This window comes from Lepidochelys kempii, chromosome 2 (assembly GCF_965140285.1).
Source record: "Lepidochelys kempii isolate rLepKem1 chromosome 2, rLepKem1.hap1, whole genome shotgun sequence".
Taxonomy (NCBI): domain Eukaryota; kingdom Metazoa; phylum Chordata; order Testudines; family Cheloniidae; genus Lepidochelys; species Lepidochelys kempii.
The window spans coordinates 1,664,027-1,676,721 of record NC_136381.1 but is presented as its reverse complement, the minus strand read 5'-3'; the positions used below and the strand labels follow the sequence as shown (position 1 = coordinate 1,676,721).

Genomic DNA, 12,695 nt, shown 5'->3' with positions numbered 1-12,695 from the left:
TCACAGATAAACTTTATTGGTGTAACGATACATTGCTATGCAGTAAAGTCAAACCTCACAGGGACTCAAACATGAAACTGACCCCAGCTCCCCACCCGCCGTGCAGGAGCCTAGAGGCACAAACTCTTGAAGCAGCGCAGGGGAACAGCAGCTGTGCCCTCCCCTTGGAGCAGGGGCTCCCTGCCAAGAGGCCGGCTATGCACCACTCAGGCCAGTGAACATAGGGGCAAAGGCAGGAGCGGGAATGCCAGGTCTTCGGTAGCTGGGCTGGGATCTGGCCCCATGGTTCCTGGCCAGGGCCCCATCTCAACCATGGATACGGGCCACATTTGCCTAGACTGAGCAATGCGGTGGAGCTTGCTGTGCTCACCAGCCCTCTGCCCGGGCACCACTGCAGACACCCACGCAGGCCATGCGGAGCATCTGGCAGGAGTCCAAGCTACCAGGGTGCCCTTCACCCTGCTGGCCAGCCATGGCACAGCTCAGAGGCTCACGAGCCCCTGCCAACGAGCCCCAAATGCTGCGAGCTCCAGCCAGAGCCTAGCTGGGGCTGCAGCGCTTTAGCAGAGACGGTCAATGCACACAGGCCCCCTGCTCGAGGGTAGAAGGGTATAGCCATGGCTCCCAGCGCTGGGGAGAGCAGCCTCCTTAGGCCACAGGTGGGTAAAACAGGATGCTTTGAGCTTAAGGTTCCCCTCCCCTCATCCTCCACAGGCCAGCAAGGGCCCTGGGCACACCCTGCACGCTCAAGGAGGCAGATGGTTACTGCCAAGACAGCTCCTGCCAGCACCCATGTACAGGCACCTGCTGGCCCTTAAAGCACTGAGCTGGGCAGATGTGACGAGCTCGCCTTGGACCAAATGCCCATGGGGGACAGGTGAAGGGACAATGCCCCACAGCGAAGGGGAGGCTCTGGGGGCAGCTGGCAACCCCACACGGTCCCCTAGCTGTAGGGAAAGCTATGGCTCACCCCAGAGCCCCTGGGGCACCAACTCCATTCCTGTGGCAGATTCCAGCAGTGAAGAAGGCTGGGTGACGAGCAGGCTCAGGTGGACGAGGCTGGTGCATGGGCCAGCTACACGTCCCTCCGCAGGCCTGAGGCTAGCAGTGTGCGGCTCCACAGGCAAGCTCCCGGAGCCCTCCTCGGCTGGCTGAGATGTAGAGGCCCTGACTGTGCTGGGCTAGCCCCTCTCCACCTTTCCCTTGCAGCAGAGAAGTTGGGCCCAGATCCTCTGCCAGCACATCTCCACTAGGGGTTTGCACTACACCAGCTACCCGGTGCAACCTGCCAGGGCGAGTGAGGCCAGAGGAGGAGCTGCAGGGAGCAAGACCTGGTGCTGCTGCCCTCTGCAGACACCATGCTAGTGCCAGGTTCCGCCCCCCCATATGATCCAGTGCCCATGCAGCTCTGCACCCCAGTCCTGCTATGGCCCTGGGACAGCGTATATTCATCCTGGCATCGGGCCCAGCAGCCTGCACTAGGAGGGCCAGTGCTGTGGAACTGGCCATGGGGGACAGAGGGGAGGATGCAGTTAAACCAGAGCATGAGTCAGAGCCTACAGGGCTGAGCTGCCAACAAGAGGAAAACAGGCTCTGCAGCCCTCCCGGATGGAGCAGGCTCCCAGCAGCAGCCACCCCCTCCCGCCCCGCCCCACACGCGCTCTTGCCCAGCTCGAGCACAGCTGATGCCAAAAGTCATCTGTGGTTTAAAAACAAAACAAAAACAAACAAACCAACCACCAAACAGCCCCTCTGGCCTCAGCTCGCTCTCCCAGCCAGTTCCTTTGCACAGGGGAGCAGTGCTCAGCATGGGGCCACAGGGTGGCTGCTACAGCCTTGGAAAAGAGCAAACTGAGCCTGTGAGGTGAGCAGGAGCCAAGCAACCCTCCTCCCCCGCAAAAAAACAGGGAGCGGGCCAGTGACGTGGGGGGAGGGGTGGGTCACCAACAGTTCTGAAAGAGGAGATCCAGGACACGAGGATGCCCTGCCCTGCCGCTGCTATGGCCGGACGGAGTTTGCTGCGTCGCCATCGGTAAAGAAAAGGGCCCGAGGAGCAGCCTGCCCTGCTTCAGAGCCAGCAGGAGCAGGACATCAGTGCAGCCAGCAAATCAATTCCTAAAGCGCACTGAACCATCCCAAAGGCCCTGCGCAAGCATCTGGCAAGCTGGAGCCCAGGCCGGCAGTGAGAGCGTGGCCTCTGCTGACCAATCACGCAGCACCTGTCTGGAGGGAACGGGCTCTCGGGCAGCACCTGCAGCTGGAGGACATCTGCAGCCCAGAAGCACCAGCTGCTTTCCACATGCAGTGCTGTGGGGCAGAAGCTGGGGCACTCTGGAGCCCCCAGCGCCAAAGGGCAGAGCAATGCTGCAGGCTCTGGGCATGGGGTAGTTCACATAGCGGCCAGGGCTGGCCCATCCTCAATGCTGATGGACTGGAGACTGGAAGGCTGGCTCAGCAGGGCTGAGTACTTCTTGGAGCTCATCTGGACACTCACATGCAGATAACCTGCACCCTGCAAACAAGCACAGCTGTCACAGCTCTGCCCAACATGCTTTGGGGGAAGCACAGCTGGCTGCAGCTCAGAGCCGGGCACCCCGCCCCGGGCGCACACCAGCTGGGGCTCCACAGAGACTGGCCATGGCCAGGCAGCCTCGAGTCCCTCTCAGAAGGGGTGACACCTTCACAAGTTTCAATTCAACAGGGCCAGGCCCCGTGCTTCCAGGGCCCGCCAGGGCCAGAAGCTCTGTTTCCATCACGCAGACGGGCTGGAGAGAAACGGGTACAGTCATGCTTTGTGGGCAGGGGACAGCCAGGATCCCGCCCCACTCGGCATGTCCCTGCCAGCCGAGCTCACACACCTGTCCTCCTCAATATTGCTGCTTTCCTTGTCATAGGCATCCATGCTCCTCCCCTGGTCTTCTTCACCGAGATCCATGTCCAGCTCGTTCCCTGACTCCGAGCGAGGGTATGTGGACCCACTGGAGAGACAAAGGGCAGCAGTGAGCATCAGCCAGCTCCCCACAGCTAAGGCACAGCCCCATTGGCACCAGTCTAAGGCACTGGCCTCCCGTTATGAATCCTGGCTACGCTGAGCAAGGGCTCCCAATCCGGCCAACTCAACCCCCCAGCGGCCAGAGGGAGGAGGGGCTGCAGGGACCCTCCCTGTGGGAGGCCAAGCACCCATGCCATTAGGAGAGGGAGGGTCAGGCTGCCAGGCCGCGGCTCCCATCCAGTTTGTACGTCAGTGTGGAAGCGAAGCTGTATGCTGCAGGCAGATCAAAGGGGCCTGGCTGCTCTGGGTTCCCTCTAAGTTTTCCCACCCATGTGCGGAATGCATTTTGTTATGTGCACCTATATGGAGGTAGTGTGTGACACATCACCTTCATATTGGTGCACATAACAAAATTCATGTGGGAGGGGTGGGGCCGAGGGGTTCAGAGTGTGGGAGGGGGCTCAGGGGTGGGGCAGAGGGTTCCAGCTGGGGGTGCGAACTCTGGGGTGGGACCAGGGATGAGGGGTTTGGGGTGCAGGCTGCCCCAGGGCTATGGCGGGGAGAGAGGACTCCCCCCAGCTGTCTCTCTCCCCACGGCAGCACCTGGGCAGGGGTGCCTCTCCCTGCCATGGCAGCTCCGGGGCTGGGGACATGGGATAGGCGCCCCTCCCCTGGCTGCAGAAGGTTGGGGGCCAGGCTAGGTTGGGGCTAGAGGAGGGGCGCCCAGGTCCCAGCTGGGTAGGTTCCCTGAGCGCCTGCGTGGCACTTAACAGGCTGCTGCACGGCCACACAGTTGACAGGGAACTTAGGCGGAGTGCAGCTCTAGCTCAGGGCACTGCTGGGGGTGCTGGGTCGAGGGGGCTCCCCCAGCAGGAGGCACAGCTTTCAGACAGGTCGCACTTCCCCGCGGTCCCACAGCCTGACCTGATGGAGCGGCAGGTGAAGAAGACAATCCTCTTCAGCCTCTTATTGTAGAAGAAGTAGTTGAAGGACCAGAGGCTGCCCTCCTCGCCGAAGGGGTCCGAGTCCAGATCTGGGTTGTAGCTGCAAAACCAGTGGCGGGGTGAGAAACACCCTGCCTAGAGCTGCCTGTGCAAGAAGGGCTCCCAGCACCCAGACTCTCACTCAGTCCAGGCACGCTGCTCACTCTGGCCTGACACCAGCGTGACAGAGCAGAACCGACCTTTGGCACCTGGTGGTCAGAGCGCAGCACAAATGGTAATGACCCAGCCGCCAACCCAGCACACCCCACAAGGCAGGCGGGTGCAAGAATCAACGATGTGCAGGGAGAAACGGAGGCAGGCTATTAGCCCACTGGGCCAGCAGCCCCAGGCAGAGCCAGGAGTGAGGCAGTCAGCTCCCTTAGCCGCAAGCTCATGGTGTGCCCAGGGTGGGAAGGGGAAGGCATGGGATCGTCCCTTTTATCTGCCTTGGCAAAGGGACCCCTATAGGCAGGGCAGGCCAGAATCAGTAGGATGTTCCCCAGATCCACTACTGGCCACACTATGTCGGCCCAGCATTGAGGAAGAGCCCCGGCTCTGTACTCCCCAGCGGCGCATGGCCTGGCTGCTCCAGGGCGTGGGGCTGCCCTATGCCGAGCGGGCAGGCAGAACAGACCTGTAGATGTCACACTCCGAGAGACAGATTTCTTCATCCACAGCATCCCACAAGTGAGGCTTCAGGGCTCTGAAGTCCTCCCGGACCGCTGAGAACAAGCTACAATTCACAGCATTCACCACCTGGAGGAGACCAAGACACACTCTGGGCTGGGCTGGACACACGGGAGTCAGGACCCTGCAGCTTTCCAGAGGGAAGCAGGCAGCCCCTCCCCAGGGGCCCTGTGCTGTGTCCACGATGCCTGGGACAGGGCCCAACTCCTCTGCTCTGGGGAGGCCAGATGGGAGTCCAGAGAGTCTGGAAGGGTGGGTTTGGAACACTGGCTGGCCCCGAGGGCAGGGCCGGATTAATGCAGGGACTTTGGGGGTGCAGCCCAGGGCCTCGGGCTAAGGGGAGCCCTGCAAAAATAAATCCATAATTATATACAATTCAGTGGTCACCAACCTGTTGACTGCGATTGACTGGTCGAACCTGGAGCCTCTGCCAGTCGACTGTGATCTCCGGGCTGCTAAAAGTCCAGGGGCACAGCAGGTCTCAGGCAGGCTGCTCCCAGAAGCGGCTGGCTGCTGGCACATCTCTGCGGCCCCTAGGGGGGCAGGCAGCTCTGTGTGCTGCTCCTGCCCCCAGCACTGTTCCTGCTGCTCCCATTTTCTGGGAACCGGCCAATGGGAACTGCGGGGACAGCGCTTGCAGGCAACGCACTACGCTGTCCCCCCTCTTCCCAGGGGTGCGCAGAGACATGCCAGCAGCTGGCTGCTTCCAGGAGCAGTGTGGGGCCACGGCACACAAGCAGCCTGCCTGCCTGAGCCCTGCTGGGCCACTGGCCAGAAGCCGCCTGTGGTAAGTGCCTCCCAGCCGGAGCCTGCACCCCAGCCCCCTGTCCTAGGTCAGAATCCCCTCCTGCACCAAACTCCCTCCCAGAGCCTGTATTCTTCACCCTCGTCTGCACCCCAACACTCTGCCCCAGCCTGGAGCCCCCTCCTGCACCCAAACTCCCTCCCAGAAAAACAAATATAACAGCTGTTCTGTTAGGCTATTTTGAATTAACTTAACTATATTCTACATGTTTTAAGAGTGAAATGTAACCACAGAACACCTTTATGTTAATTAAAAGGCAAGTTTAGTATAGCGTTAATAGCTTTGATGCCATAATTGTGATAATTTTGTTTTAAATTAGGAAAGAGACTTGTATACAGGGGCCCCACAAAATCTAATAGCCCCAGCCCCCACAGGAGAGTTAATCCAGCCCTGCCCAAAGGCTCGCTCCTCTGAGCGGGAAGGAGCCATTGTTTCCCATGGCACACGCCGGAAGTGATAAGCTAACAGCTTTGGCAAAGCCCTCGCTTGTCGCACAGCCCTTCCGTGAAGGGGAAGCTGCTGCAAGGGTACTCTTGGGATGGGAGGAAAAACAGAAGTCTAACCTAGAACACAAGTGTGTGTGTGGAACAGATGCAGACCAATGGGCACCCAGCGTTAGATTCAGGAAAACGTGGGGAGAAGCAGGAGAAATACAGAAATGCATTGTGGGGCAATAGAAGCAGAGGTGGGGGTGGTTGGACCTGCCACAGGATCCCACAGACGCCAGTTCAAAAGACTCTACAGCTGCACGTGGCTCCCCTGAAGCTGTCTGGGAAGGGAGCATTGCCGCAGGCCGAGGAAGGCGGCCTCCTGCCAGCAGGCACAGCTCTGGGCACCCTCTGCTTAGTCAGGATGGAGCTCTGCCCACTCCTCAGCATGGTGCCTGGGAGGCTGGACAGGGTAACCCAGTCTGGGTGGCTCTCAAAACGCTGAAAAATGCTCAAACCCTGCCCCTGCCTCTACCCAACGAAAAGCAGTACCATACCCCCACCCCACAACCAACCCCAACACCACCACCATGAAACAACCCAGCCCAGCTGGCACAGCCAGGGGAAGTCAAAACCCCACCCACAGGCACAGCATCCCACAAAGGAGAAGGGCCAGAGGGGCCCTGGAGCCTGGCAGGGGCTGTTCTGAGGCTGCTGATTTTATGTGGGAAGTGCTCAGATTCTGCAGTGATGGGCAGCAGGACAGATCCTGATAGCCTGCGCGGGACGGGGGGGGGGACGGACTTCACTCCAGTGGCTGAGAGGGCAGAAGGGGAGGGTGTCTCACTGGAGGGTGGGTCTGGAGGTGGCAGAGCATCTCCTGGGGAAGGGTCTGGCTGCAGCCCCTCTCGGAGCAGGTGGGCCTCATAGATCTAAACCCCACTGGCTGGGTCCCTGGGGTCCCCCACCACACCGAGCTGGAGGGAGCCCTATCTCGGCTGCTCTCAGAAGGTCCCTGCCAAACTCCATGGCAAGGAGCACTCTGACCCCAGCCACCATCAGTAGCTGGCTCCTGTGCAGTGTTGAAGGGAGCCCATCCCGTACCCAGTTGAGGCTCGGCTCCCTGCTAAACTCGTGGCTCTTGGCAGCACTGAAGTCGTAGTCGGGCCGGAAGGACTCGTTGAGGGTAGCGATCAGGTAGAAGAGAGTCTTGCGGCTGCACTTGTCACTCAGAGGCCCCTCCTCGTCTCCACTCTGACTCTTACTGAGCCTGCACACACAAGACAGCTAGGCGGGCAGCTGCTACCAGCTGCCCAGAAGCAACACACTGGAGGGAGGCCCCCGGCAGCCCCACCCCACACCCCAGGACAGGAATCCTGTGGAAACCAGCTTCAGCCCCAGGGATACTGCCAGAACCCAGCAAACAGGGCTCAGACACACCCTAGGATGGGCAAGTGGGCAGGGACACTTCCCAGTGGGGATGTGCCACACGGCCCTAACCAAATGCACACACAGGCACAGGAGGGAATGCACACGCACACCCAACTTAATCCAGGGGCAGCTAGGTATGACAGAGCACCTCACCTGCACAGAGGGTTGGCCTGGGAGATCATCAGTCCCAGCGTGCACTGCTGCATCTCAGCTCCAGAGGCTCAGGAACAGAGAGCACTAACCCCAGGCTGCTGGCCCAGACTGGGGCGAGGCCAGCTGCAATGTATGGGGCATCCTGAGGCCAACCCCCCATTTCTCTTCCCTCAGTGGGCTCTGGCTCCAGCCCATGGCTACCTCTTATGCGGGGCCCCACTGAAGCATGCAGAAGTCCCATGCCGCCCAGTCCCCAGCCCAGAGTGGAGGGCTGACGTACCTGCTGGGGCTGATTCCTGTGGTCTGAGGGGGTGACAGGGCTTCAAGGACATGCGGCTGGCCCTCCTGGCAGAACTGCTTAAACATATGCTTGTCATCGCCCGCCATCTTACATGAGTAACTCTCAATCCTGCAGAGAGACAACACCATGTGTGAGGCCCGCCGGGGAACAGCACAGCAGGCCCCCGGGCCCACGCCTGCTCCTCAGAGCAAGCATGACAAGCGACAAGTGGAGGAGCAACACTGGGTGCCCAGCCCCAGCGCAGACAGAGATCACCCTTCACAACACTGGCACTGAGTGCTGAGAAGGGACAGGCCAACAGGAGCGGAGACATGTCCAGCACAGACACAGGGATTTTGGGAATCCCCAAGGCAGCCTAATGTTCTCTGCCAGGCTGTTCCGGCTCTGCCCAGAGCTACAGGGACTGCTGTTTCAGAGAAATTTAAATGTGACCACCACAACACCCTGCAGAACTGGCTGCCGGGTCTGGAGTGTGCATGGGAGAGGGAGGAGAGGTGGGCTGAACAGGATCCAGCAAACTTTCTCCATGAACTCTGACCACGAACATGCCCACGAGCTGTTCTAAGGAGCTCCTATGTGCCCTCCCTCCCCTTCCGCCGCTCCTGGCCTGCCTCACCAAGGGTACAGAAGAAGGCGCAGGAAACCCAGCTAATCACTGCAGCATCCTGATCAAAGTAGGGTTCTGCCCGTACCAGGGAGTTCACCTGCTGCCAGTAACGTTGTCAGAAAAGGGCTCCCCAGCCAGTGCTGGAAATGATTTGATGGCCATGCTGCCCCCAGGACTGAGGCCCCCCCTTGCACACACCTCCCCCCAACAGGCTCAGTCCCTCTGCACTGGCAACTAGCCAGCGTTACCTCTGGTTCAGGGGGACGATGACTGACCAGCCATTGCCACTGACCCATCAGTTCCTGGTACAACAGAGCAGACGTGCCAGGCAGGGCCCCTGGGAAAGCTTGTGGGTCCCATTCCCCAGGTTCAGCTCAAGGGTGAATGAGTGGCAAGGAGGCATCCCATAGCTCCCTGTGATCATCTTAGCGACATTGCTCTGGGCTGTGAAGCTTTTTGTGCCCGGCGTGCCATAGTTAGGTCGGCCTAACTCCTGGTCAGGACCTGGAAGAACTCGTCCATCGAACTAGCTACCACCTGCCAGAGGTGGATTAACTCCCCTGACGTGTTCATGCCAGGGCATGGCGGGCACAGTTGCAGGGCTCTAACTGTGCCATTGTAGCAGCTGTCGCTTAGACATGGCCTTGGAGACATGCCGCTGCCAGGGCCGCCAACACCGAGATCAGTCACACATCACATATCGCTGGCCCTGACACGCCACTCCTTCCTGTTCGCCTTTCTATCCTGTGTAACAACAGGCTAGTAAGTTTCACTTCTGATTCTGTCACTTCCAGGCTGTGGTGTCTGGGCTCAAGGGGGGTGGGGGAAGGGTTGTTAGGCAGACACATCCACTGTCATCTGTTCATGGACACATTCCTATAGGCCCCCCTAGAAACTCTGGGCAGACCCCACCTTCTGGCTCCCCTGTGAAAGAGCTGCGGACACTGACAGCATCACGAGAGCAGGGTGACAAGGCCCCAGTAATGGCAGCCTCCAGTCAGAAGTTACACCCAGGCCCTGCCAGGGCTCCCAGACGCTGCCCAGGAGGTGAGCGCGTGAGCAGGAAGTGTGCTCCTGGGGCTTGCAGGAAGGATGTGAGACGGTTTGCAAACCCCGACTCTTAGACTGTGCCCTCAGTTCACAAACCAAATCCACACAGACTAAGCCTTTCAGGAAGGGCAGGAGACCCAGCCCAGAGCAGGGCTTTCTCCCCCTCAACTCTGCAGCATGTGTTCCACCAGCAGCCTGGACAGAGGCAGAAAAGACAGACATGGTCCTGTCCAGCTCCCATGGCCCCCACAATCGGCTGGGACAGAGGTAACGCAAACACGCTTCCTGAAGGGCAGCAGCAGCCTACGCCCCATGGTCACACCGAAAAAGAAGCGGGGATTGGGGCACGTTCTGGGGAATGTCTGCAGCACCCTCTTGACCACTCTGCCCTTCTCTAGCTGCTGTCAGCCAAGAACGCCAGCTCTTCGTGAAGTGCTTGAAAAGCCCAATGCTAAAGCCGGTCAGAGAGCGTGTGGAGCACCCCCTACCCTACGCCTGGGCCAGTTGGGAAACAGATTCACTTCGGCTTTGTCTCGATCAGCCAGCGAAAGCAGTAACTGACCAGATCAAGCTATCCAGGTTTCAATGCCATTTAAAGCGCCCTAAACACGGGTTAGGGTTCCGCATGGTGCAGCAAGATGGAGTTTCATTTCATTGGTACGTGCTCCAATACAGACACAGTCAGAGCCTGTGAGCAGCCCAGCCACATGTGAGCAGCCCAGCCACAGTCAGAAACAGACTGAGCAAACCTACCCTGCTGGGCAATGCCAGCCAGCCCCACAGTCAATCAGACCTCAACTCCCAAACTTCACATTCCTGGCCAACTATGGGTTTCAAATAAAGCCCAAAACCTGGAAACACCGATTCAGGAAACTGCCAATGGTCTCCTGAAGTTTGCTCAGCTCACCCCCTGGCTGGAGTTCTCCTCGGTCCAGACAGAAAGGGAAGCACCAAGCCCACAGAGCGAACCAAGGTCAGGACTCGCGATGGAACCCAGGAGTCCTGATTCCTAGCTCTTTGCTTGAACCAGTGAGCAATTGATGGGGAAGCAACGCTAGCCTGCCATACAAAGGGGCATGTCACTGTCAGACTCCTGCTAGCTGTGGGCAAGGGGCAGTCTCCTGCCCCCAAGCTAACCTCCTTGGGCAAGCAGCACTGACCAGGGAAAAGCCCATATGGAGCTCTGGTCTGGCTGCTCCATCCCAGCAGTCTACAACGGAGATGCCTACTAGCCTAGATGCCCTAGGCTGCTGTATGGACGAGCCCCTGCTGGGCCCAAAGAACTGCCATCTCCTCCTCCTGTTCCACATCATCACTGTCCCAGCACAGGCCTTGCATAGCTCATGCTCCACAGCTGATGGGGGTGTGATGAGCACAGGCTGGTCCAGCCAGTCTCTCAGCCTGGTCACACTTGTGCAGCTGCCCAAGAACGGAAGCCATTGGCCGATTGGTTCCATTCTTGCAGCTCAAAACATCCTGCCTTGAGAGCAGATGTCTCTTCACAGCACAGACGCCAGGCTGAGGGTAAGTGCGTTGCTCCACCCACTGGAGAGATTCAAAGGGAGGAAGCGTGCAGGGCCAGTGAGAGCACGAGAACCAGAGCTTGGGAGCCCACAGGAGCTGACCTATCCCCACCCCTACACTGCATACCACAGCTTGCACTTGGGTGGAAGTTTCTGCAGCACAAGTGTCTAGGACCATCGGTGCTGACTCCATGGGTGCTCTGGGGATCAAGCACCCACTGAAAAAATAGGGGGTGCTCCGCACCCACAGCAGGGCTGAATTAATCTTTTGTGGACCCCAGCCCCTGGGCTGTGGTCCCGCTCCCCACTTTGCCCATGCTCTGCCCTGAGGCCCCACCCCTGCTTGGCCTCTTCCCCCTGAGGGCCTGCCCACCACTTGCACAGTGGGGAGGGGGCAGAGAGCAGTGAGCACCCACTGGCAAAAACAAAAGTCACAGCCTGTACCTAGGACCCAAGTCACTGTTCATAAGCTTGGAGAGGAGATGGACTGGCACCTCTGCCCTGCCTTCCCCACTCCCACAGCTAGATGGGGCTCAGAAAGGAGACACCCAGGGGCTACAGGTGCTCAGGCTTGCCTCTGCTGATCCAATGGCCAGGGAGTCCTCAGCTGAGTGGTCTTGGAGCACCTTCCAGTTGCTCTCCCAGGCTAAGTGGAGAGAGGCCCAGCCAAGAGTCTCACATCACTGCTTTTTATGACTCCTGTAAACATGCCTGGAGAGCAAGTGCTGGATGAGCCCTGCCACCTCCTTCCCAGCCATCCTCTGACAGGAGCAGGACCTCCCAGGCAAACAGCAACACCTAGGCAGGCAGAGGCGCTAAGGACAGGGGAGCACAGCGGTAGCCTTTTGTTCCCACATCTGGGATCCCCCTAGCCGGAGATGGAAGGCTCAGCCCAGAGACCTGCGCCCTGCACTGCAGCATGTATGCAAGGTGGGGTTTGTGGTACCTGTGCACACAGACTGACTCACTCCTCTTCCCACTCACTCCACCTGTCAAGACATTTAGAGCAGAAACAATCCTGGTAGATGGGACTGTCCATGGGAGCTGAGGGGACACTCCCTAGGGTGACTGCGGAGGGCCTGGAAGCAGACAGCTGAGCTGTGCGTGCCCTGAGACTGCAAAGCCTGTGGCAGGTTGGAACTTCACAGACAGCTGGGCAGAGGCAGAGAGCAAAGGCCTGTAAAGTCTACATAGTCCATTCCGCCCCCCACACACATGCGAGCGGCAAGTACCTGGAGAGCACCCATGCGATGCTCTCCCACTCACCCATGTCAGTATGGTGCCTAGTGCCTTGGCCACTCTAGCTTGAAGTGTTTCACCTGGCGGTGGGGTGCTCCTCAGCTGAATAGATCTCACTGCCAGAGCTATCAAGCTTGTCTGGTCCCCCTTGTGGGGGGACTTTCTGCACCACAGGAAGGGCACGGGAAGAGGTGGCTCAAGTCCCTGGGGAAGCACAGAAGGAAGCTTTGACAACACTCACCTGCCAATGATGTGAGCATCTCCCGTCTCCACTGTCAGCTGAGAGTTTATTGCTTCAAAACTTGAGTTCTCCAACAGCTTCATTGTCCCACCTTCGGCTGCAGAGCGACTCTCAGTGCAACACCTGCTGCAAAGCTGGTACGACCTAGCACAGAGAAACAGGTTCCATCAGCTGCCCATCCCAAGAGCAGCACAGCAAGACTGCAGACAAGGTGAGAATGGCCCTGATTCCAGGTGAGCCCAGCCCCTGCAGCAT

At 59.1% G+C, this 12,695-nt stretch overlaps 1 protein-coding gene across 4 annotated transcripts in view; it reads right to left on the bottom strand.

Moving 5' to 3' along the window:
* Window positions 1-12,695, bottom strand: part of MAF1 (MAF1 negative regulator of RNA polymerase III) — a 39,662-nt gene continuing 26,967 nt past the window's right edge. For all 4 annotated transcript variants that reach the window (XM_073329825.2, XM_073329822.2, XM_073329824.2 and 1 more), the window contains exons 2-8: window positions 12,441-12,584; window positions 7,760-7,888; window positions 7,000-7,165; window positions 4,610-4,731; window positions 3,917-4,036; window positions 2,859-2,978; window positions 1-2,512 (exon numbers count right to left, since the gene is read on the bottom strand). In XM_073329825.2, coding sequence (XP_073185926.1) covers window positions 2,491-2,512; window positions 2,859-2,978; window positions 3,917-4,036; window positions 4,610-4,731; window positions 7,000-7,165; window positions 7,760-7,888; window positions 12,441-12,523 — 762 coding nt within the window. In that variant the 5' untranslated portion in view covers window positions 12,524-12,584 and the 3' untranslated portion in view covers window positions 1-2,490. The remainder of the gene's footprint in view (window positions 2,513-2,858; window positions 2,979-3,916; window positions 4,037-4,609; window positions 4,732-6,999; window positions 7,166-7,759; window positions 7,889-12,440; window positions 12,585-12,695) is intronic.